This window comes from Archocentrus centrarchus, chromosome 6 (genome assembly GCF_007364275.1).
Source record: "Archocentrus centrarchus isolate MPI-CPG fArcCen1 chromosome 6, fArcCen1, whole genome shotgun sequence".
Classification (NCBI taxonomy): Eukaryota; Metazoa; Chordata; class Actinopteri; order Cichliformes; family Cichlidae; genus Archocentrus; species Archocentrus centrarchus.
The window spans coordinates 2,009,860-2,034,551 of NC_044351.1; the positions used below are offsets into that span (position 1 = coordinate 2,009,860).

Sequence of the window (24,692 nt, forward strand, 5' to 3'; positions counted from 1 at the left end):
TCACAAACACTGGCAAAGCCAAATCAGAGAACTTGGTGGCTGCTGAACATGTATTGAGATATCTGACAGGTACAAGTGACTATGAACTGAGTTTCAAGAAAAGTGAGGAGGATTTGAACTTAATCGCATTCAGTGATTGTGATTGGGCGCCTTCAATAGAAGACAGATGCAGTACCACAGGGTGATGTTTCAGCCTTACTAAACAAGGTCCAGCCATCTCGTGGAAATCAAAGAAACAACCAACAGTAGTTCCTGTGAGGCTGAATACGTTGGTCTAGCAAGCACTACTCAAGAAAGCATGTATCTAACTCAGCTGTTAAATGGTATGGATGAAAGAGTGTACACATGCACAACGATTCACGGAGACAATCAGGGAGCCATCGCACTGAGTAAGAACCCAGTGAGCAGACAGAGATTGAAGCACATTGATGTAAAGTACCGTTTCATCTGTGAGGCATTCAGCCGGGGTACAATACATGTTGTCTCCTGCCCAACAGAAAACGTAACTGCTGACATGTCGACGAAACCTGCAACCAAAAACTTGTTAAATTCAAAGGGTGGTTCTTTGGAAATTTATGCATATATAACCTTCACAGTCAGTACTTTTGATTGTGAATGTTATATATGAATATAGGAGTCAATCTGTGCAACAACACACACACACACACACACACACACACACACACACACATAGTGTGCATTAGTATGTCATAAATATTAAATAAGCAGAGTGGATCAGTACAAAGCACACTTAAAATAACCTTCATTTTTATGTAATTTATGTTTTATGCACAGCATATTAATATTATTACAATGTGCTATTATTCTGGATTGTGTTATAGAAATTCTGCATTGACAGCATAAATATGATCAGTGAAAATACAGAAAATTAACTGCAACAGATTTTAAAATAATTCATCAATAAACGATTAAAACATTTGGTTACTGGCATAACCCTGGTTCTCTTTCAAACCTTGCTCAGTATCTCACTATGGGAGATATCCACTCCCAGGCTGTAAGGAGTTATGTTCCTAGCTCCACACCATCCCTCAAATACATGCCATTTGCCATCATAAAGTGAGCGTGTGGAAAGAGATATTGCATTCTGAATTGTCTCAATCAACCTCGGTCGGGAGACCAGACCCATTTAAATTTAACCTTTCACGTGCCAGGCCCAGAGAGCTAACCGCTCTGGATGCGGATGGAAAATCTGCCCCTCTGCCTGAGACACCAGATCTCTGCGCAAAGGCAGTTGCCACGGCCGGCTGTGAAGCATACAGGCTAGCTCCACCATCCATGGTCTGATGGGCCAGTAAGGCGCTATTAAAATCAAAGACAGACGCTGCTCCCTCACCCTGCTCAGTACCGCCGGTATCAGGCTGAGGGGAGGAAACGCATATAGCAGCACTTTTGGCCATGGGTACGCTAACATGTCCTCGCCTAACGGCGCGTCCTCTCTTCTTAATGAAAAGAAAAGAGGACACTGCACGTTTTTGCACGATGCGAACAGATCTATGGACGCCTGGCCGAATATGTCCCACAGCTGGTGGACTATTTCAGGATTGAGTCTCCACTCTCCGTAGAGTAGACTCCCTCCGGACAGAAAATCCACCGCGGTGTTCAACACACCGGGAATGTGAGTTGCGCATAATGACAGGTGCATAATCAGGTTGTGGGCCAGCCTGTGCAATGTCACGGAGCGAGTGCCCCGCTGATGGTTTATATACGCCATAGCTCTTGTATTGTCCGTCCTGACCAAGACATGGCAATTTTTCAGAAGCGGTAAAAAAAAAGCCTTAAAACAGATAAACTGCCGTCAGCTCGAGATAATTTATATGCATGCGGTGGAGCCTCCAGGGCCAGGTGCCATTTATGGCTCTCCCCTCAAAAACAGCCCTCCACCCTGTCAACTAGGCATCTGTTGTCAGAGTTTTCGTCATTATAACTGTACCCAAGGGGACACCAACGGTGAGCACCGTGGGATCTCTCCAGTGATGGTGAGCCAGCAGACATTCCTGAGATGATGTCTCCCATCTAGCCGTAGGGAGGACAGCCAGTGCTGGAAATCCCGCATCCTCAACAGCCCCTGAGGGATGACAGAGATCACTGAAGCCATCAGTCCCGTTAAATGCAAGCAAGTCTTTAATGAGATGAATTTCCCCTTGTGAAACAGAGGGAGGTGCTGGCAAAACTTTTCCACATGACCTCGCGACAGAAAAGCCCGACAAGAAGCCAAGAAGACAAACTTGAAGAATTTCCCGTGTGCTGGATAAATGTTTAGGTGGAAATAAGCATCCTGTAGATCTACTGACGTGACCCAGTTGCCTTGTCGAATAGATCGGAACAACACGTTTTGTGTTGACATTCTGAATTTGTATTTTCTGAGGTGAGAACTGAGGGAGTGTAAATCCAGTATGGGACGTAACAATCCCAGCTTTTTCGGGATGAGGAAATATCTGGAGTAAAAACCCTGATACATTTCCCCTTCTGGTACACCCCTTATTGCCCCTCGGCTTAACAGAGAGGAAATTTCTCTCTCCAAAGCCCTTGTGGCTTCCCCCGTAGCTCCCGAAAACACTACGCCATTGAAACTGGGGGGTTTCATTGCAAACTGTAGTCTGTAACCCCTGGCCAAAGTTGAGAAGACTGAAGTCCAAAACTGGTGCAGGTGCGCCCTCCTCGGGTGACACGCTGCTCTACACTTTCTGATTTTTCTTGTCCTTTTTTCTTTTCTGATCACACTGCGCCCTCAGCTTTACGCCTGGCTGTGACAGTGGCGTTTTTTATTGAAAAACCATGATAAGTGCTTATTTGCTTGGAACCACACACACCTCTCTCCCTCTGAGCGGACCCCATAAGGCGCTGAGGGGAGGTGAAAAAATTGGGGAGCGCTGAGGGAACTTGCGCTCCTCCTTGACTGTGAACAGGAAGAACATTGTTGGCCATTACACAGCTTAGAGAGGAACTCAGGGGAACATCTTCCTCTCTCCGCTTCTTGAGGGGAGGAGGGAACACTGAACCAGTCCCTGGACTGCTCAGGGCAGGGATCTCCGTGAGTGCTGCCTGCTGAGCCTCTGGTAGCCACTACAGTTCCTACGTTGACCGCTGCTTCCTCCCTTGTGGAGGGTGGGACGTGCGGTTCGAAGCAGCAGTGGGTGTGGCCACAATGGTGGTGAAAGAGCTTTTGCCATAATGCCTCTGTCTCTGCGGACCCTGACGTTGAGACGCTTGGTGCTCGGGTGGCTGAGAAGTAGGCTCCTTAAAGCCTACATTACGCCCTCTTGCTGCCATAGCCGCGAATCCCGGGCGGGCTGGTGATGGCTGGCGTTGCGTGACCTTGCGGGGATGGCAAAGATCAAAAGCCTCACCCTGTTTCTTTCTCAGGCCGCTAGCCTGCTGCATAGCGGTTACTGCCTCTCCAAACAGTCCCCCAGCCCATGACGGCTCATATAGGGAATCCATAATGATGTGCTTATCCTGATCAGGCAGGCTGGAGAGACTGAGCCACAGTGATCTTTCCCCTGCCATGGCCGCAGCCCTGCACTGCACTCCTAGAGACCCGCGGAATGAGATCTGTAATGATACACATCTCCTCCCAATCTGTGGGACTGGGGGTACCTTTATCCAGCAGGTGGCCCATGTCCTGAAACAGCGCAGCCTGGTAGGCTGAGAGCAGGGTGACGACGTTAAGATTCTTTATAGACTGAGCCGCGGACTTATACACCTTTTGGTACATGGTGGCTGTGAAATGCTCCATTTTACCTGGGAGGGTTGGCCCCGCTGACGTGAGTGTGAAACGACGGTTTGGGTGGAGATGAAATGCCACCGACGGTTTCTACCACTGGGGGTTCGGAGAGCCCAAAAACCTCCCCGTCGGCAACTTCCAGGCCAGAATAACCCTTAACGGGTACCCTGTGGTGAAAGGGTTTATCCCAGTAATGCTTCATCTCCTTCATCTCCTTCAGCATGTATGAAGGAGATCAAGCATTACTGGGATAAACCCTGTGGTGAAAGGGTTTATCCCAGTAATGCTTCATCTCCTTCATACATGCTGAGACAGCGGGCATGAGCTGCTTGGCAGGTGCCTGACGAGCCATATTTTCCCGTCGTACAGGTCTCTCTCCTCTCCCTTGTCATCCTGCTCTGCAGGCCAGCTAATGGACAGTCTGGCTGCTGTGCGCCTGCATATCTCATGCAGATCAACTTCACGGGCAGATGGAGAAGGATGACTCTCACCGCCGATGGAGCTGCCAGGCCGCGACGCCTGTGCAGGGGGTCGAATAGCATCCTCCTCATCTTCATCGTTATCCTCTCCAAGGACATCCATGTTAACATCATCATGGTGTGGGGCCAGGGGACTGTTATAAGGGGGTTGGGGGACCCCGTGTCCTTTGAAGTGATTGGTCTGTCTAGGACACACGTGGTGGTAGTGGAGCTTCCATGATTGGTCACGTCAGAGGGCGCTTCCCATAGTGAGATACTGCGCGAGGTTTGAAAGAGAACTTAATGTTAAAAAGACAAAAGTTACAGAGGAAGCTGAAACTGGAGGCTCTCATTAAACTTCTCATGCTTTTAAATTTTTATGGAAAAACAAACCGTCAAGAATAAGCTTAAAAACTTTACAAAAGCCAAAACACAGTGGAGGTCTAGAATTACCAAACTTTTATTACTATTTCTTAAGCAGTAGATTGCAGTATATTTCAAAGTGGATCAAATCCAATTCATTAGACAACCCATGGCTGGATCTAGAACAGGCGTTTTGTGGAAAAATAAAAATCTCAGATCTACCTTTCATTAGTTCCAGTATTAAACATCATAACTGCTATAAAGTCCTTAGTATAAATACCTCTCTGACAGCCTGGTGGGAATTTAAAAAAAAAAAAAAAAATCTTTCTGTCAACCTGGATCAAAATTTATGGACAGAAATATGTTCAAATATCTTCAAAATGACTAAAAGACCCCAAATACAACTTGTACAATATAAGATTCTCTATAGAACATACTACACTGGACAAAGGATGTTCCAAATGGGCCTTACACACTCAAACATATGCACCCACTGTACAAGCAATTCAGAGGATAATCATCTACACGCTCTGTGGTCTTGTGTACCAGTTCAGAGATTTTGGCAGAGGATTTGTGAAGATCTATCCACATGGTTTAGCTGTCGTATCCCAACTTCCCCCAGACTATGCATCTTAGGTGATGTCAGTGAATTAATTATGGAGTTAAATATATCACACATAGTTCTTACTGCCTTGTGCATCGCTAAGAAGATGATCCTCATGAACTGGAAGACAAAAAATAAACTATGTATTACTCAGTACAGAAATTTATTAGTAGATCATGTTAGTTTAGAGAGAATGTCTGCTTCTTCTAAAAACAAATTGGAGGAATTTGACTCTCTTTGGTTCCCACTGCTCAGCTCCATTACTTAGTGGGGGTGGTGGGCTGCGGGCTCTGCTCCTGATGTGCTTTGTAGGGGGGTGGGTGAGGACTCCAGATGCCTATGTAGCTGGTAGCCTCCTGAGACTGGAGTCCTGGGGCGACCTTCTGGTGTTGTCTGTGTGCCTGTCCTGGTTGATGGTGGTGGGGGCTTGGATGATGCTGCCTTCGGTCCTGGGGTGTGGGCGGGGTGCTTGGGGGGGTGGTGCCGGCCATCGGTCGGTTGGCTGGTCTTCCCTGTGTGGCTTGGGGGCTGGGGTCTGGGGCCCCGACACTGGGGCCGCGCCGGCTCCCGGTGGGTCCCCCCTGGCGCGGGGGGGGCCTCTGCTGTCCCGGCCGCGCCACCGGGTGGGGTGGGTTGGCCTGGCGTCGGGATGTCCGGTCTACGCTTTTGGGGCCCTGGGGTGCCTGCATTGCAGGGGGGTGGGGTGGGGGATGGGGCCACGGTGGGGTGGTTGGGGGGGACTGGGCACTGTATTTCCATGCCCAGGCCAGTATGTCCTGTCGCCTGTTTGTGTCTATTGTTGAGTGAATGGGCATCTAGGGGGAGCAGGCCGCCCTCTGCAGTGGGGGCGAGGGCGCCAACCTCGGGTGCTGCAGTGCTCCGGGATGCTGTCACCACGGCCCCGGGCTCACCTCCCCCTGCCCTGTGCTGGGGTGTGGGAGGTCGGGGTGCCTATTGAGCCAGCGGACAGCTGGCTCTCTTCTTCCAGGATTCTTCCTGGTCAGGGTTCCTGGGTGGGGCTGGATGTTCTGGTGTGGGTGCTGGCCTGCCCCCCTTGGGGGTGCGGTGCGGGGCTGCGTTGGCTTCTTCGGCGTGGGGGGGGGCTCTGTGGAGGGTCGGGCGGTCCTTGGGGGCCGTGGGCCCGGGGGCCCTGCTGCCGGCCAGTGCAGGGGGCTGGCCGCTGGGGGGGGACTGGCTTCTCATCGCCTTGGGTTCCCTGGAGTCCTTGCTCCTCGACTGGGGGGGCTCCGTCTGAGACCACCCTCTCCCGTCTGCTGGGGTAGGTGTGCGGTTGTCTTTGGACTGAGTAGCCAGGGGTCTTCCTGGCTCTTGGTGGGCTGCTGGTGGCCTGGGTTTCCTGGGGCTTTCTCTGCCTGCCTCTGGCTTCTGATGGGTGGAGCTGCAGCGTTTTGCCCTCATTGGTAAGTACGTTCCATGACACAGACACAAACATGACACAGACACAAACGCCCACTCAATCACAACTCAACAAAATTGTTGGTGTGCGTAACATGCTTTGTTAGTTTTGTTTTTCACACACAAATTTATTTTTGCAAGTATTGATAGTATTTTTTTATGTTAAAGTGATGAAGTATCTGATTAATAGACTTGTGCTCTTTCCCCTTTTTTTTTTTTTTCTCTCCTTTTTTTGCTCCCTTTCTCTCTCCCTTTTTCTTTTCTTTATTTTCCTTTTCTTCAGCCTGTCAGCTCTGGCTGTTACATTGTATGTGAAAAAATAACTCAGATAAATAAAATAAAGGGTTAAAACATCAACAAGAAGAGCCTATTGAGAACCTATAGAGCTCATCTTGAAATAGCAAATATGTTTGGCACAACAACGCATTCAGATCACAGTTCTGCTTGCAAGATCTACCAGACATGACAGGCTAAAAAAAAAAAAAAAAAACTTCTCATGCTTGTTCAGGTGCTCCACCCAGGACTGTAACCCCCTTCACGGGCGGTGCTCCTCCCTTCACGGGCGGTGCTCCTCCCGTCACGGGCGGTGCTCCTCCCTTCACGGGCGGTGCTCCTCCCTGCAGCAGTCAGACTGAAGAACAAAATGTCTCGAGTGTTATCGATTGTTCTTTTTGTGTGTTTTTGTGGCCACTTTTATATTTAATGTAACTTTATTGTGAGTCTGCAAGTACAGGAACTCACAGTCATGTTGACCTCACACGGTGTGTAATGTTAAGAAGAAGATGGAGACACAGATAAAGACGTGTAATAAAAATGAAATATTTGGGTGTTGATTAGGAGAGTGCACGTGCATCAATAGCAGCACACAGACGATCAAATATCAGGTAAAATCTGTGATTATATGTAAAAATCTTAAATGAATTTGTGCGTGTCTGTGAGTCACAGCTTCTCTGGTTGTGTTGTGTTGTGTTGCTCGCACACTCTTAGAAATATTAAATTATCAAATAGAGAATTTGTTCTTTTGTATGCTGGACCCACAATAAACAATAAACTGGTTATGTTATTAATCACAGGACAAAGTCTGTGCAGCTTTTCCTTTATTGTTATTTTTACACACTCACTTTTTGTTTTTATTTCAGCAACTAAAATCTTTTTGTATAGTTTTAAGTTGTACTTCTCTAAAACAAAGAATATAATTATTCAGGTAACTGTCTGCAGGTCGTTCTTTTCACAGCACATTTTAGTTAAGCTAAACGAAACTGTTGAACCTGAAATTCAGATTGAATTAATAAAAAATCCATAATTTAAATAAATTAATAAAGTGCTGCCACTGATCAGTTTTAATGCTTTTATTTATCAGCAGAGACAGGAAACAGAAACTCTTATTGTGGTGACTTGACTGCAGAGTGAAGCAGTGATTCGTGTGTGTGTGTGTGTGTGTGTGTGTGTGTGTGTGTGTGTGTGTGTGTGTGTGTGTGTGTGTGTGTGTGTGTGTGTGTGTCTCCACCTCCTCCTCCCTCCTGCTCCTCTTCCTTGCTGTTTACCGGCTCTCCTCGCTCCTCCTCCCCGGGGACCGCCGCCTCTGCCAGGCAGCAGAGCTGCAGAGAGCCGGGGAGGAGTGCAGGCTGCTGGGCTGCAGGTGGATGTTTGCAGCCCCTCAGATTAAAACAGAAAAGACGAACACAGGAACAAAGTGAAGGAGTTTACCTTCACTGCATTCCTCTGATGCTGTACACTGACTTGGCTCAGGTGCAGATGTCGTGACCAGTTTATAACCCGTGAGCACAGCTGCAGCTGCAATCATTGATATTATAGCAGCGCATTATAGAGCGCAGTGAAGGTGCAGCATGGACTGGGCAGCAGCTAAAGATGGAGGCCTTGGAGGATCTCCTCAGACCCACTGACACCTGCAGAGGAAGCATCACCGGGGACAGTGTCACTGAGGCAGTTAGACAACTCTTTGGTGGCAGGGCCTTCTGGTGGGTGTGTGTGTGTGTGTGCGGGGGGGGGGGTGAGTCACTGTCAGAGTTCTGGGTGTGTGTGGAGGTCTGGGGCAGCGCCTCTGGATTGGCAGACTGAGGTGGAGGTGCTCCTCTCCAAGAAAGGAGACTAGAGGATGCACTCCCTCTTCAGGAGGATCACGCTACTCAGCCTCACTGGGAAGGTTACAGCAGCGTGCTGGAGAGGAGAGTCTGTCTGGGTTCAGATCTTGGGTGTATTCTCTAACAGGATTGAGTATCAGAGTCATTTAACTATCCACTAGAACAGGGGTCTCAAACTCAAATGACCTGGGGGCTACTGCTGCTTCTGTCATCTCAGCAGGGGGCCACTGTGTTATGTACTAACACAAGCACTTGCACCAATACATATACTATACTATGCTATATATACACTTGTACACTTGTTGAATTCATTGAATGAATCTCAGCATCAGCAGCTTTGATTTAAACTCATCTCTGCTGCACTGATGTAACCTGTAACTCTGACCATGAACACAGCCTCTGTGCACCAACACAGAGCTTTACTGTAAATACAGTACAACAAGCTGACCTGTTTTCATACAATCTTTGAATTACACAAAGTTAGCATACCTCAGATTGTTTTGCCAGTCTTTACCTTTAAATCTAACCTCTCTTCTTCCTCTCCTGTCCTCTTTCTTGCATCTTTCTCCATCTCTGAGTGAACTTCTGTCTCTTTTCTTTCCCTGGAAATACAGCAGCTCTTCTTTTAGTTAGCAGACACACTGTGTAACATTGTATTATATTACTGTACTGTAACTTTGACTGTATTTATTTTACTGTTCCTACATCACTGTTTATTCAGTGTATGGGTGCAAGTTTTACGCTATAAGCTCACATGTTGCTAAATGCAGTGATTTGATTGGTCAGATGTTTGTTTGCTTGTGAAAGTCAGAAAAATTGAACTTGATCCCAAAAAATAAATGCCACAAATTCGTCCTGTGAAGTGACGCGGTCGGTGTGAACGGCTGCATTGAAAACAGGTGAGTCCGAAAAATATTTTTGATGCACGAAACATTCGCACGAAATTTACGCATCCGGTGTGTAAAGGCCTCCTCCTGACGATGATGATGAAGCTCTGCAGGGTGCTGACAGTTGGACGGATGGAGTCTAAGGATGGTGTGTGCTGCAGCTCCACCTGGTTAATGGCTGTGCAACACTGGAAATGATGTTTTACCAAACTTAAGCCTGGAAGAAGATAAATTAACATTAAAGTTATCAAGAGCAGCATGTTAATGTCCTTTCATAAGAACGTTTCCTGTAAAAGAAATGAAATCCAGCCACTTAGTAATAAAGCATTTATAAAGGAAGAAAACCTCTAAATGAACCGTTCTGATCTTTAAGTTGTGGCTCTCAGATCCTCCCTGAACGTAACAAACCTGCAGAGGCAGCAGCAGCACATTCAAGCTGTTTATCAGCTTTATTTGACAAGTTTACACAACTTCAGGAGTGTTTGTACGAAGGAGTATTAGGGCCACATTGAAAAAAAAAAATTAAATTGTGCATTTCGAGAATAAAGTCAAAATTTCGAGAATAAAGTCGTAATTTCGAGAAAAAAAGTCAAAATACTATTTCGAGAATAAAGTCAAAATTTCGAGATTAAAGTCGTAATTTCGAGAAAAAAGTCAAAACGTCAAGACGTCGTATTACATCCCACAGGCCATGAAATTAAGTGAGGAAAGTGACCACTACCTGCCAGAGTGTGAACATTAATGAAGAGAGAAGGTAAGTGAAGTGTTCATGTTGTATTGTTGACTGATAGCCACACGCGGTATGTAAATCTTGAGTACAATGCTATTCCTCCGCTCATAATCTCCCACATAAAAAGTGACAAGCAGCCAAAATCTACTGGCCAAGCTAGCTAAAATTGCAAGATGCTATCACAGACGGTACACTTTGTTTTTATTAGTTGTCATCATCTTAAACTAATTGCTTATGTTAACATCCTGTGACTCTTTTAGATCTGTTTAAAGGACCATACTCTGGAAGAGAACCGCTTCTCTGAAACTGACAAAAATGGCAATCACCGTGACAGATTTCCTACGTGATCGGGGGGTTCCAGAAGAAGCACTCACACTAATCGAGGAGCAAAAGGTGCGATGTGACAGAGACACAGACAGGGTAGCCAACTATAACCTGCAAGTGAATCATGGTATTCTCTGAGAATGCAACCGGGGAAAAGTGTATGCTATAATAACTTAAGATGCAGAGGCCCCGCAAATTAGGTCATTTCAATATAACAGCCAGTTTTCATTTGCATTTTTAGGGATTTTATATTCAGGCTTTTCTTCCACTACCACTTGTAAATGCTCCACTGTAAAAAATGTCAATCTATTATTTATGATATGACAATGATATACAACAGAGGTGAATGAAAGACTATACAGATATATCCATACATTGTTGGACTGGGATAGTTTGGTGACTGTTTTTCTTCAATATTGACTTGGTTGCGAAATGATAGAAATAGGACACACCTAGTTAACTACTTACTAGTTTAAATACATCAATCCTTCCATTTTCTGCTTATCTTGTTGCTGTCATTCTTTCAGCTGCTCCCTTGTTCATAACGGGTTGCCACAGCAAATGGAAATACATATTTTATCTTTAAGATTTTTACACCAGATGCCCTCCCTGACACAACTATTCCTGGGATGTTAATATACCATTAATGGATTTAATGCAAGTTATTGCATTTTAATATTTAATTTAGCCATATAAGATGATAGTTTGTGGTTCTAAATTTAGTGGGCTATTTTTGTTGTTTGAATGAATTTGAATGTTTGAACTTTAAATTTAAATTCATTTGAATAATTTTGTTGGTATATTTCTACAAATTACATTTATTTTGAGGGCAGAAAGGTGGTGTGGTGGTTAGAACTGTTGTCTCATAGTGAGACGGTCTGGGTTCGAGTCCACCTTGGCAAACCTTTTTGCGTGGAGTTTGTGTGGGTGTTCTTCAGTTTTCTTTCACAGGCCAAAGACATGCACTTAGTGGGGTTAGGGTTCTATTTAGAATTTTAAATTGCCCATAGGTGTGAATGGTTGTCTCTCTCTCTCTCTCTCTCTCTCTCTCTCGCTCTCTCTCTCTCTGTGTTAGCCCTGCTACAGGCTGGCAACCTGTACAGGGTGTACCCTGCCTTCTGCTCTAAGATAAGCTGAAGAAAATGGGTGGATGGACATTTACATTTAATTTACTTATCTCCCAAAGTCACAAATTGCACACAAAGGTTAGGCTACATTCATAACATACAAATCATTTGCTATATAATCAATCATTTAGCATAATGACCTGAGTAAGATGCCATGAGTTTGTTCAAATGAATTTGCAGATTCTTTCCAAAGTTTTCTGCATACATATGACAAATGATCCTTATCGTGGTTTTCCTATTCTTCACAGATCGACAGGGATGTCATCTTGCTTATGGACGATTCAGCTTTGGCTAACTACATTCCCTCATATGGAGACAGAATTGCTCTTTTTAATTTTTGCAAAAATCAGAAACCTGTCTCAAAGCGAAAAATGGGCCTTTTTTAAAAGCTCAGAGAAAAAATGAAACTAAGAAGGGAAACCAAACAAAGTGAAGAGGAGCCTAAAACCTCTAAATCCAACTCTAGACGAAGAGTCATTAGACGGACTGTTGAGATAGGTTGGATACACCAAGACAATACTGAAATCAAACAGGTTAGAGCAAAGCAAGGAGGAGGGACCAGAAAAGTTGTTATGAACATCAGTGGTGGATATAATGACATCCTGAAAGAAGGGAAAAGTCTTTTTTTCCCAAATGGTGTTTCAAGTAAAGGCCATGAATCAGACTTCACATTTGATGTTTGGGATTTTCAGCAAAATTCCTTATCTGGTGACATCTCAATTGGCACAATATATGACACCATCAAACTTCCCATGCTGCGTTTCTACATTGCCACAAAGCAACAATCAGTTGTAGATGTTTCTTCTACTGAATCAGAACACACTGATGTTAATTCTAACTTTGATGGCCAGGATGACATTATTGAATTTTCTGACAGCCAGTCCTTTTCTTCGGCACCCAATTACTCAGATAATGATCAGGACAGTCCTCATCAGCAAGTTGCCTCTGACCAGTCAATTGTTACAAATCAGCCAGTCACCACAGATCCCATGGTGGCTTCAGAGGTCCATTTTATCTTACCAGAGATATTATCAGATGATGCAGTTGTTCTTCACGACTATGTAACACTGGGAGAAAATCCACATAATATCTCTGACCCAGAAATTACATTTGGCCCAAATCCAGAAGATGATTTTGATAATGCTGACACACTGATTTATCAGCCTGAAACACCTGACCATTCACCTCAAACAAAAATGCTAACCATACACCACGCAAATTGTTTCAATGATATGATTGAAGCATTTTCTGACCCAGACACTCTGACTACACAACTGACAGTGAGGCGACTACTTCCAGATAATTCTGAGGAAGCTGGTAGTGGCTCAGGGGTACTCAGAGATATCTTTAGTGCCTTTTGGCAAGAATTCTATGATCGTTGCACTCTTGGTACATCGGTGAAAGTGCCCTTCATCAGACATGATTTCAAGGCTGACACCTGGAAAGCTATTGGCAGAATTTTCTTGAGAGGATACCAAGATTGCCACTACCTTCCCATCAAGCTTGCATCCCCTTTTGTTGAGGAGATGTTATTTGGAGTAGTGTACAGTGACCTGACAGAAGTCTTTCTTCAGTTTGTAAGCTGCCAGGAGCGAGAGATCCTCAGACAGGCTTTACAGGACTTCTCTTCCATTGAAGCTGATGACCTTCTTGAGGTCCTTGACAACTATGAGTGCAGAAGAAGAGCCTCAGCAGAAAATCTACAATCAATTTTGATTGAAATTTCACACAAAGAACTTGTGCAAAAGCCAATGTTTGTAATTGATTGTTGGAGGGATATTGCAAAACCACAAATCAGTCTGCATTATGAGAAGCTAAGGAAGATGTACGATGACCTTAAACCCACATCTAAAAAGGTGACAAGGCTGTTAAAGTTTCCAGGTGATATGACAGCAAAGCAAAAAGAGGTTGAGCATCATCTCAAAAGGTATATCAGAGAACTCAATGAAGAAAAACTAGGGAAGTTTCTGAGATTCTGCACAGGTTCTGATTTGATTGTGTCAGACAGTGTCACTGTGGAGTTTACAGTAATGTCTGATTTTACAAGACGTCCAATAGGACGAACATGTGGCATGTTCCTACAGCTACCTGATAGCTACGAAAATTTCCCTGACTTTCGTGCTGAATTCAACGAAATTCTTGAAAGCAACATTTGGGTGATGGATATTGTGTAGCATTATTATGTGGCCCCTTAGCCATAATTCTGGCTATGCTGTTGCCAGGCTAATAAGTTTAAAATGGTGAAAAAGATCACAGCCTTAGTTAACCGATAGAAACACCTACAACTGTTTATTTCCTTTTCTTAGGTGTACTTTGTCTTCAAGTCTCATCTGTTCTGTCCGGTTATACTAGTGGCCTATACTGGACTTTTTTGATATCTGTTTTTACAGGGCCACTTCAAGTACATTTCTCACAAGCTGGGTTCTAAGCTATCAGCAACTGCATATCTGTTTTAAAAGGTGCTGAATTGGAAATGACATGTCTTTGTGTGTAGATGTTATTACAAAATTGTAATAAGTGATTCATATAAAATAAATGTAAATAACAGACAGTTAGGACCTTATTGATATTTTTCAAATCTTCACTGACAAAATATTGTTGGATTGAATCTGCACTTGATATGGTAGGTGAGCATCATATTTTATTTAAAGTTATTGTAAAATAAAACCAACATGTGCAGACTCTTGTGAATAGACACGTTTACATCTGTTCTAAGCAGCTACAGCAAGCTAATGTGAATACCAATTACATCCTCCAAGGGATTCCTATGCTTTTCAATTGGCTAATCAATATTTGTGAATGTGCACATGTAAGATTTCCCGTTCATGTGACATTTCCCATTGTTACATCTTCAGGGTTTTATGTTGCTTAGTATGTTCATAATTTAGACAATGTATTTTTTCTTCATATAGTCACTGAACTGCATTGAACTGCTGCTGCAAAAATGTATTTCAGTTTTGTGCCTTAGGATATGGTTTCCCAAGTACACACAGGACAACTGTGATGAAGCCACAAGTTTTACATGATTGATCTGTAACTGCACAAATCATATTAATTCTGGGAGTATGCCATGCTATTTTTTTTTTAATTTTTTTTGTCATTTTAAAGTAATGGAAATTGTTATTTCTTTTTATGTTATCTTAATTTTCTTTACAAATGCACCAAAGAATGTTCATAATTTGATGTTTTTAAAAGTGCACCAGTTTCATTTCTGTATGATCTGTTTAACAATCAGTTAAGTTAATAATCAAGACTTAATAGCTAGTTGATAGCACAAAAAGTTAGTGAAATAAAGAGTTTTCTATTTAAAGATTTTGTGTCTAGTGACTGGCACCTGAGTAATTTTGCAGGAAATTAAGTGCACATTGCATCCTCTACAATACAATCTTTTAATACTCCAGCATGTTGTGCCATTGTTACAGACAATATTCTTGTAGACTGTTATGGTAACCTTCATGTTGAGTCAGTCCTTGACAGTTTAACACAAATTAAATTGAAGAATAAAAGCATAATTAACCCACCACAAATTATTTCAGCCTTCATATATACATCGCTCCTTCACAGCAAACACTGATTAAGGTAGTCAGAGGGGAAAAAAGGAATACTTTCATTGTGAAAATAAAGTTTTACAAGTAGGCCCATGTTATGGGTAGAAATAGCTTTTATACTCTGTTAAATTGTCCACATTTAGAGGACTTCATGGTTTCAGTACCAGGCTTCTGAAATCTGACAGCTCACACCAATTAACGTCCTTAGAGGACTATCCTGCCTTAAATATTTAGCAGTATTTCATTTCTTAGTAACAAGTACAATTCAGCAGCAGAAAATGCATCTCTTGGAGCATCCCATCCTTTTTCCTGCATTAGAAGACAGCAGAGATCAAATACAGTTTCATCACAGGGGTACTGGCTTTTGGGGGTGCACTCCTCCTTACATAGGGCCAGCTCCTCCAAATCAATAGTCTTAAGACAGTCTTCAGCGCCATGCATCTCTGGAAGTGTGTACATCAAAACAGGACGGCCTCCAGTCACCCCGTGACCCGCCTTTGGCCTTATTTTGTGGGAATTCCAGGTTGTCACGACTTCATTAAGTTCGTCCTGAATAAAAAGATAACGAAAACATCATACTGAAGCTTTTAATTTTTCTGTTGCTGCTGTTGCGTGCATAGTCCTAATAAAAATAGTCAGGTGTGCGAATTTTTTGAGAATTATGCGCTCCAATACCAAATATTAATATTCCAAATATGCTCTAATTAAAACAATGCTGACTTTATGATGGAAGATGTGGATAACGAAAGCAAGGGTAATGAGCTCGGAAACGTACCTGAACAAGGTTTAGGAAGCAGAACTGAATTAAGCTTTTATCCAAAAAATCACTGGAGAAATGCCCATCATCTTGGAGAGTTTGGAAAAGATTGATCCAAAACTGTGCACTTTGTTTTCTCAAGATTCCCCACCAAAACTCAATACGCTGGTTTGCGGTGCTGCGCCCATAGACAAAACTTCGGTCTCTTGCAAAACTGTCAGTGTGGTTCCTTCGCAAAAAGACAAGCATGTTTTCAACATGTCCATTTTCTGTCCCCCTGTCAGCGCGCAGACGCTCCGGACATCCTCCCAAGCGCGCAATAGATGTGATGAAGTAATCAGCAATCACCTTTGGGTCGTTGTTTGTTCTGTAGGCTTCCATCCACACAACATAGCGACTAAAACCATCAATGCAGCCATTGATGCCAATGCCATAGGGCTTCAGTTTATCGTACGAATCCATGTGCCACAGAGGATTTGGGCCTTTATTACGGTAATGCCTGCGTCTCAGACGGCGCGCCCGCCTGAGCTCCACACCTTCAGGATCAAACAACTTGATCAGCTGCCTTATTGTGTCTTGTGATGCAACATACCCCCTCTGTAATGCACGAAGGTGTAACCACCGATATCCTTGCATCTGTCCGTTGCCAGCTATTTCATTTTGCACAAATCCGGACAATTCTTCCAAATCTGTGTGATTTTTCCTTCTGACTAGACACAGATTTCTGCACCATCTCTTCAACGTCCTTATACTTATAACTACACCGTGTTTATGCGCTAAAAGAGAAAGAATTTCCTTATTACTAAAACCGATTTTGAAATATAGTTTCACTAACTCATCCACGCAAGGCATACTGGAGAGGGTATAGCAGACGTCGCGTGGCAGCTGTTTGACTTGAAACGACTTTATTCTCGAAATTTCGACTTTATTCTCGAAATAGTATTTTGACTTTTTTCTCGAAATTAGGACTTTATTCTCGAAATTTTGACTTTATTCTCGAAATAGTATTTTGACTTTTTTTCTCGAAATTACGACTTTATTCTTGAAATTTTGACTTTATTCTCGAAATGCACATTTTAATTTTTTTTTTCAATGTGGCCCTAATACTCCGTCGTATGTTTGTTTGTTTGATGTTTATAAGCACATTTAAAAAAAAATAGCCAAGAAAATGAAGAAAACAGTAAAATCAATACCAGGCCAGCATCAGCCTGATTTGAATGCCAGAACCGAGTTTTCAGGTCAGCTTGAAAAGATGTGAAGAAGGAGTCCAAAGAATTCCAAAGAAACAAACCAAAAGAAACCGAAACACCAGAGCCCACATTCCCAACTGCCAAACAGGAGGCAACCAGCAGCAGCTCAGCCCTGCAAACTCCTCCAGACTGCCAGAGCTGCAGGAGGAATCGGGCGTGGCTGCAGGAGGTGCGTCCTTTAGAAGTGTTCTTACCTCTCTTTAATTTCCCTGATGTAATTGTCCCAAAGGGGATTAATAAAGTTTAATCTAATCTAATCTAATCTAATCTAATCAAATCTAATTTACCTTCAGTTTTAAAAGAGGCGTGGCCACAGCTGGAAAAACCAAACCATGGATGAAGGAACACTCTTTAAATTAAAACACATTCCAACTTTACAAGTTTTTTAATAATTACTGTAAATGGCTCATTTCAGTCCACCTGCAGTTATCACAAACTCTGGGCTTTTATTCTGGAGTCTGCACCCAGCCTTTACTTTGAAAGGCTTATAGAACTTAAGAAGAAGAATGTTTTGATTTGTGATTTCTCCAAAATAAATTTAGTAGAATACATTCAGTGCATTGAGTATGGAAGCTCGTTTCCGCCACTAAAAAAAAAAAAATCGCCATCCATAACTCAAAATTTCAAGAAAATAACTCAAAATTTCGAGTTAATAACTCGAAATTTTGAGTTAATAACTCGAAATTTCGAGTTAGCAAAGCCAATCAAGATGCGTGGTGATGGTACGTCATTTCCTTGTTACGGAAATAAAACCCGGAAGACACCAGTTATCAATGCTACAGCTAAGCTACCAGTACAGATCCGATCATGAATGAGCAAATTGCTAAGTACTTTCAGCGAGGATTTACAAACGATGAAATCCTTGCGTTATTAGCTGAATCACATGGCATCATTATCAGCAAACGCACCCTCGAAAGGATCTTACACAAGAACAGACTTTGGCGCAGAAAGAACAAAACTGAGGTGGAAGAGGTGGCGGCTTTTATACAAGCGCAACTGGAAAACTCAGGTCAGTCACATGGATATCGCTGGATGCACCAGAAGTGTTGGATGAATGGAATTGTGACTGACAGAGAAACAGTTCGTCTTCTGCTCCGTTTACTCGACGGTGAAGGTGTGGATTTAAGGTCCCGTAGACGACTGCGGAGGCGAGTGTATCATAGCAGAGGCCCCAACTATGTGTGGCACATCGACGGATACGATAAGCTTAAGCCATTTGGAATTGCAATAAGTGGATGTATTGACGGCTTCTCAAGGAGCGTTATATGGCTTGAAGCTTACAAGACAAATAATGACCCCAGAGTGATTGCTGGTTACTACATGGATGCCGTGATTCAACATGGTGGATGCCCTGATCGAGTGAGATTAGATTTAGGAACAGAAAACGTCCATGTGGCCCAGATGCAAAGGTTTTTACATTTTTCAGACAGTGATTCAGAAACTGATCATGTCACTTTTGGAGCAAGTACAGGAAATCAGCGTGTTGAAAGATGGTGGCTAATCTTACGAAGTCAGTGTGTCCAGTACTGGATCGACCTGTTTGACAAACTAAGAGAGGATGGACACTTCTCAGACTCGTTCTTGGACAAATCATTGGTCCAGTTCTGCTTTCTTCACATTATACAGGTGAGTTTACCTACTGATATCTGTTGTAACTGACTGTTTTAGCAGCATACATGGCCTTTGGCATATTGCTGAAATACTGTATACTTTAAAGTACACATGAAAATTATAGTTTTAAATCTGATCTCTTTTTTTCAGATAAATATATTAAAATGAATATCAAGGTACACATATTACAAATTCATTATGTGGGTTTATATGTGTCTCTGAAATTGATCATTTATAGTGGGCCAAAACTAATAAATAAATAAGAATTCAAATCCCCATATTATACATATACAGTTTTAGCTAAAAATAAATTAAAATGCATACATCATGATCTAAGCCACAACTGTGCCTATGTATATACATTAACATGTTGTGCATTGTACTGTGTATAACTGTGCATGTGACAAATAAACACTATCTTAATCTTAATCTTAAAAATAGTGAAATTAGAACAAAGTTTGCATTACAAAGGTACAATAATGGTGTCACGTAATCTAACATAATTTATGCAGAAGTTAGTTGTTTTTTGTACATGTTTAAATTAAAAATGTTACTTGTGTGTATTTTTGTCATCAAGGAGGAATTAAACGAAGTTGCTTTGGCTTGGAACGACCACAGAATACGCCCAGTCCACAACTCCCGCAGTCCTCATGGTCGACCGTCTTTTATGTATGCCCTCCCAGACATCTATGGAGCGAGAGACTGTCTCCAGCATGTCAATATGGAGAAAGTTGAAGCCTGCCTTGAAGAATGTGTGTTCAAAGACTTTCCATGTGATGAGGATGTCTTTCATCTCTGTGTAGAACTGATGGCTGAACATGCTCTGGGCTTCACAAATGATGTTTGATACAGTGGATCTGTATGTACAACTAAGGCAGCTCATGCTTGCTCAGTTGGAGACATTGCCTTAAAGGTTATACCTATTTATGCATTTGACAGAGCTGTTGAAAGCACATGTCCTTTAACCTTTGTGCTTCCTTAGGAACAGTTAGTCCTCTGGCTTAGAAGAATAAAAATTAAAAAAAAAAAAGTAATTCACACTGTATAGTATATAGAGTATAGTGTGAATTACTTTTTTTTTTTATTTTTATTCTTCTTATTTATATGTGTGTGTATATATGGTTGCAGGTACAAAATACATTTCACTGTGCATTGTACTGTGTATAACTGTGCGTGTGACAAAAAAACACTATCTTAATCTTAATCTAGTCTTTTTTTTTGTTGTTATTTCTACAGTAATTGTTGTCTGCACAAAGAGAACATCCCAGTTTTTTCATGTACAAAGGCTTAAATCTTACACATGCTGCCTGTCAAACCTGGTATTTGGAGATCATTAAGGTAAAGTGATATGTCTCATGGTGGATTTATGATTTTAGCTTTCTGAAGATATTTTTTTTAATCCTTGTTCACTTGTATCTCATTTTTGATGTCTCTTAATTTTATTTTTTTCTGATAATGTTAAATTACTAATTTGGTTGTCTAGATTTTTTTTATATAGAAAATCTAGCTTATAGATGAGCTTAACTAAGCAAGGTGATGATTGTCTGTCCAAAAATATATATAAAAATGAACTGAGCTCTGTCATTGTAGTCTCCTTGAATACTTTATTATAATACACAAATCTCAAAAACAGGGACACTTAGCAATTAACATTTAATCCAGAGCAGTAAGTTAAAAAAAAAGTGACTACACAAATCAAAAATGTGCAAAACTTGTAAAATATCAAAGAATTTAAGATAAGAACAGGTAAAATGGCAAGATTTTACAAAGATGTCCTAAACTTTCTGAAATAAGAACATAGTGGCCTAAAATTCTATGAACCAAAAACATTAAGGTTTCAAGCTGAAAAAATATTGGGGAAAAAAGTTAATAAGAAAAATCAGTCATGCAGTGCAATGAAAGAAGCTAGAAACAAGACTTTTATCCCTCCTGATACATCAAGAAACAACCCCCAGCTGAGCACTTGTTGATTTCACTTAAGTCCAAAATAAAAATATATCAATTATGCTTTATGGCCACTCATTTTAGCAACATAGTCACCATAACCCAGATGGCTGAATAGAGGTGCACAAAAAATAACTATTGAATTACTGGCATATAATATAAAACTGAACTTGTAAACATTAAAACTTGTGCATTATAATAGAACATGTTAGATATATTAACTATATTACTGCAGGGGTCTCAAACTGTAACTTCTGAGGAGCCACTATAATCTCACTTTATAACATTAGATAACTAAACTGTCAGATTTAAATTAAGTTTTTCCTTCTTTTTTTGGATTGAGTATGGCTAATGAAATTATAGAAAAAAATTATAAATGTGTAAAGATACTTTGATTTTTAACTTGGTATGCGCAGATGCTGAATGAGGCAATAGGAATTTTTATAAAAAGGCCTCCAGGCTGCCACTTTGACACCTCTGCAGAAGTGCATTAATCAAGTGTTTTCAAAACATATTGCCGTGTAATAAGAACACACACACAAACAAATTCAAGTCTCTAATTTTGTACCTCAAGTTGAATTCAATTAGTGTTTCACCAATAACTTTCTCAGGAATCAGTTTTGAAACATGTGATTCACATTGTAACAGTTCTGTTTTAGTGCACAACTCAAATACAATCTCTTGTACAAATCTGTGGGTCCAGATCCAGTGTTTGTGAATTAAAGTATTAGATAATGTCCATGACCCACACATTGGATTCCAACACTCTGTTCATCTCAGAACTAAAATCAGGATAGCTGTCATAATTTATTGACAGCTCCAGTACACATCCACATGTGTGTGCCACAGGTCGCCTCTGGAAACCTTCAAGTTCGTTAAATGCAACAATGGTGTTCTTTCCAAGATATAAGTCTGAACCTGTGCAAAACCTAAGGAACAAGCACAAATGTTGCTTCTCAACATTCTTCACATATGTAGTTAGGTATTTCTGAATAACCTTCTGATGGGTCGTCATTGTTTCAGGAAAAGTGAAACACCCGAGAACCTTTCTCACATTTGGTTGGAGGGCTTCATATACTGAAGACAGATCACAAAGGCTTTCACCTGCAGTGCTGAGTGTTTTCGCCCACTGTTCGATGACATAGGCAGGCTCTTGGACATGGTTTTGTGTGCAAGCTCCATTAGGACTTCGGTAGCATTGCAGGCTGTTGGCATCCTTCTGCAGCTCTGGTTATCAAGTATGTCTACAAGTTCTTCTTGGTCCACACTGCTAAAATCTGACTGCCACGCCTCTAACACTGTACGCTCAGATTCAGGCATGAACTTGAGAAAATTCTCCACAATATCACTCTTCACATATCCAAAGGCAGCTTGTTCCAGAATGGCAGGGGCAATTTTCACAGGGAGATATTTCTCTGTGGCCCATCCAAATGCAATGATTCTGCCCACACTCTCCCACTCCTGCTGCCCAAAATCATGCCTTAAGAAGGGCACTTTGTAAGCAGTTCCAGTGGTACACTGGTCATAGAATTCCTTTCAGAATTCTGAAAGACAGTCTCTTACAACTCCTCCATTATCATAAGCTTTTTCAGGTGTTCCATCAGGCAGTACAAGCTGGATTTTAATGTCAACATCTTCGAGATCATTAGCACTAAAATGTGAAATGAGCTCTGGCATTACCTGCCCTCTGTGAACGACTAGTACTCTTTTCATTCTCTCACTGGTTGGGCCAGGTTGTGGAGTTAAAACCAGGGTGTCGTCCAAATTTATTGACTCACTGTCAGAGACAGGTCCAACAAAAACAATGTCACTGCTGTAAGAAGAGTTATCACTTACAGCCTGCATGGAAGAGAGTGAAAGGTTATTGTCTGTAGTGTCTACAGTTTGTGTCACATCAGGGCTGACTTGTTCAAAAGGAGCAAATGAAGAAACTGTAGCAACAGTAAAAGAAGAGGAGTTTTGGTCTTGAGAAGATGATTGCAAACCTGGGCTGCTTTGGGGTTTTTTTGTGGTCAGGTAAAACCTAAGGATATTTAGTTTTGTAACATTGTACATTTCTCCAACTGTTAATCCACCATCAACTGTCATCTCTTGATAATCCTTTAGATCACATTCAAAATCTGTTAAGGGCCCCCGAACATTTCCTCCATTTGGAAAGAACAGATCTTTTGCAACCTGTAATATGTCACTTTTCTTAGCATCCTTGCAAATTACCATTTTTCTTGTCCCTCCTCCTCGTCTAGCTCTAACCTGCTTGAAAACATCAGCATCTTCATCATAATGCATCCATCCTATTTCTATTTTTCTCTTTGTCTTCAGAGCATTTCTTTTATGGGTTGGTTCTGAATGTTCTTGCGCTGTGCTGCTGCCATCTTCAGATGTTTTTCTTTTGGACAATTTGGTTTTCAGACGTTCAAAAAGCGTCGACTTTCGGCTGTTGCCCTGCCGTCTGCAAAATCCAAATACTGCAAGGCGATCACCATATGATGGTAGATAAGTCTTCAGCTCCTCATCTGACATCAGATTTATAACACTGGCATCGATCTACAGAGGGAAAAATAATTCACTTTCACACACACACACACACACACACACACACACATATATATATTTGAAAATACAATTATATATTGAATGAAAAAAGTAGTATTTAAAAGAAAAAAAAATTAGAATTATGTACCTTCTCATTCTCCAGGGTTTGTATTATTTCCTCAGAGACTTCTCTTCGTCTTAAGAAGTCAGTCAGGTCTTCCATGCTGTAAACAAGTATGTACAAATGATCACTTATGAATCCACCATATGATCATCAAGTCTCGGTGTCTAGTGTACTTAATGTAGTTGAGAAGCTTGTAATATAACTTCCTGGGTAATATACCTTCCCTGCAATTAAACACTAATCAGTGGTTCTCAAATTGTGGGGCGAAATGTCATGACAGGTGGGATGCGAATGACCTGGGAGAAAAGTCATGCGGAACATACGTTGAACATCTGATTTATTTTCACAGCGGAACGAGGAAACGTTAGCAGCTACGTTAGCACGGCGACTAGCCAAGCCAAGCTGTGCACATAGTGCCGTCATGCCGCCACTTCAACATCGACCCCCAGACCGATCTTAGCGTGTGGTGTTAAAATATTTCATATAAGTGAGGCATAACGGAAAAAATCTGCACTGATTACATACCTTTTAGATAGTTACCACTCGTTAGACTACATCTCTACCTGAAAACCCTGGCGACAATGCAGCACAGTCTCTACCCGAGTGCGGCTGTGCCCTGTGCTTCCGGTAACAAGGAAATGACGTTCCTGCATCCGTTCCTGCATCCTGATTGGCTGTGCTAACTCGAAATTTCAAGTTAATATCGCCATCTGTAACTCGAAATTTCGAGTTAATAACTTGAAATTTCGAGTTATTTTCTCGAAATTTCGAGTTAATAACTCAAAATTTTGCGTTACGGATGGCGATTTTTTTTTTTAGTGGCGGAAACGAGCTTCCATAATTGAGGGTGGCAGTGAGAAGCAGATTCACATGGAGAAGGTAAGAAACAGTTTAGATACTTTATTGATCCAGAAGAAAATGAGAGTTTAAATCATCACCGTCACAGATGTGCTTATGTAGAGTAAAAAATATTAATGCTGTTCATTTATTGAGACTTTGTATGATGTTTATATTTGAAAGGCAGGGCAGTTACACCTGTACAGGTGTACTGGAGCTGTGGAAAAGGTAACTTTAAGTCCTGAAGGGAAGTTTTCTCCAGTGTGTCTCTGTGGTCATGTTGTAATAAACACTCAGAGTTGTTCAGGCTGCAGCCTCTGCTACCTCTACAGC

The 24,692-nt window shown here is 41.9% G+C and overlaps 3 protein-coding genes and 1 long non-coding RNA gene across 5 annotated transcripts; 2 read left to right on the forward strand and 2 right to left on the reverse strand.

Moving 5' to 3' along the window:
* The first annotated feature begins 10,260 nt into the window (after window positions 1-10,260).
* Window positions 10,261-12,156, forward strand: LOC115781754 (uncharacterized). The gene is made up of 3 exons (XR_004020094.1): window positions 10,261-10,329; window positions 10,566-10,698; window positions 12,005-12,156. It is a non-coding gene; the product is annotated as an uncharacterized LOC115781754 (long non-coding RNA).
* Window positions 12,157-15,031: 2,875 nt separating this feature from the next.
* LOC115781324 (uncharacterized) lies at window positions 15,032-16,523 on the reverse strand. Its single transcript, XM_030730954.1, has 2 exons — window positions 16,080-16,523; window positions 15,032-15,853 (listed from the first exon to the last, which is right to left on the reverse strand). The coding sequence occupies exons 1-2, from the start codon at window positions 16,521-16,523 to the stop codon at window positions 15,527-15,529; spliced, it is 771 nt and encodes a 256-aa protein (XP_030586814.1). The 3' UTR covers window positions 15,032-15,526.
* A 1,454-nt stretch (window positions 16,524-17,977) lies between these two features.
* Window positions 17,978-19,957, forward strand: LOC115781741 (uncharacterized). Its single transcript, XM_030731578.1, has 2 exons — window positions 17,978-18,937; window positions 19,500-19,957. Exons 1-2 carry the CDS (start codon window positions 18,119-18,121, stop codon window positions 19,767-19,769), a joined length of 1,089 nt encoding a protein of 362 aa, XP_030587438.1. The 5' UTR covers window positions 17,978-18,118; the 3' UTR covers window positions 19,770-19,957.
* A 2,083-nt stretch (window positions 19,958-22,040) lies between these two features.
* Window positions 22,041-24,174, reverse strand: LOC115781742 (uncharacterized). 2 transcript variants are annotated; one of them, XM_030731579.1, is made up of 3 exons: window positions 24,048-24,174; window positions 23,547-23,622; window positions 22,041-23,410 (listed from the first exon to the last, which is right to left on the reverse strand). In XM_030731579.1, the coding sequence occupies exons 2-3, from the start codon at window positions 23,619-23,621 to the stop codon at window positions 22,403-22,405; spliced, it is 1,083 nt and encodes a 360-aa protein (XP_030587439.1). In that variant the 5' UTR covers window position 23,622; window positions 24,048-24,174; the 3' UTR covers window positions 22,041-22,402. The 2 variants fall into 2 exon arrangements, with proteins under 2 accessions (XP_030587439.1, XP_030587440.1); XM_030731580.1 differs by having other exon boundaries at window positions 22,041-23,432.
* Window positions 24,175-24,692: the final 518 nt, after the last annotated feature.

Coding starts and splice junctions, on each gene's coding strand:
- LOC115781741 (XM_030731578.1), top strand. CDS start 18,119: ATGAATGAGCAAATTGCTAAGTACTTTCAGCGAGGATTTACAAACGAT. Junction 18,938..19,499: donor GCTTTCTTCACATTATACAG/GTGAGTTTACCT, acceptor TTTGTCATCAAG/GAGGAATTAAACGAAGTTGC.
- LOC115781742 (XM_030731579.1), bottom strand. CDS start 23,621: ATGGAAGACCTGACTGACTTCTTAAGACGAAGAGAAGTCTCTGAGGAA. Junction 23,411..23,546: donor AAACCCTGGAGAATGAGAAG/GTACATAATTCT, acceptor TTCCCTCTGTAG/ATCGATGCCAGTGTTATAAA.
- LOC115781324 (XM_030730954.1), bottom strand. CDS start 16,523: ATGGATTCGTACGATAAACTGAAGCCCTATGGCATTGGCATCAATGGC. Junction 15,854..16,079: donor GCTTCCTAAACCTTGTTCAG/GTACGTTTCCGA, acceptor CTTTTTATTCAG/GACGAACTTAATGAAGTCGT.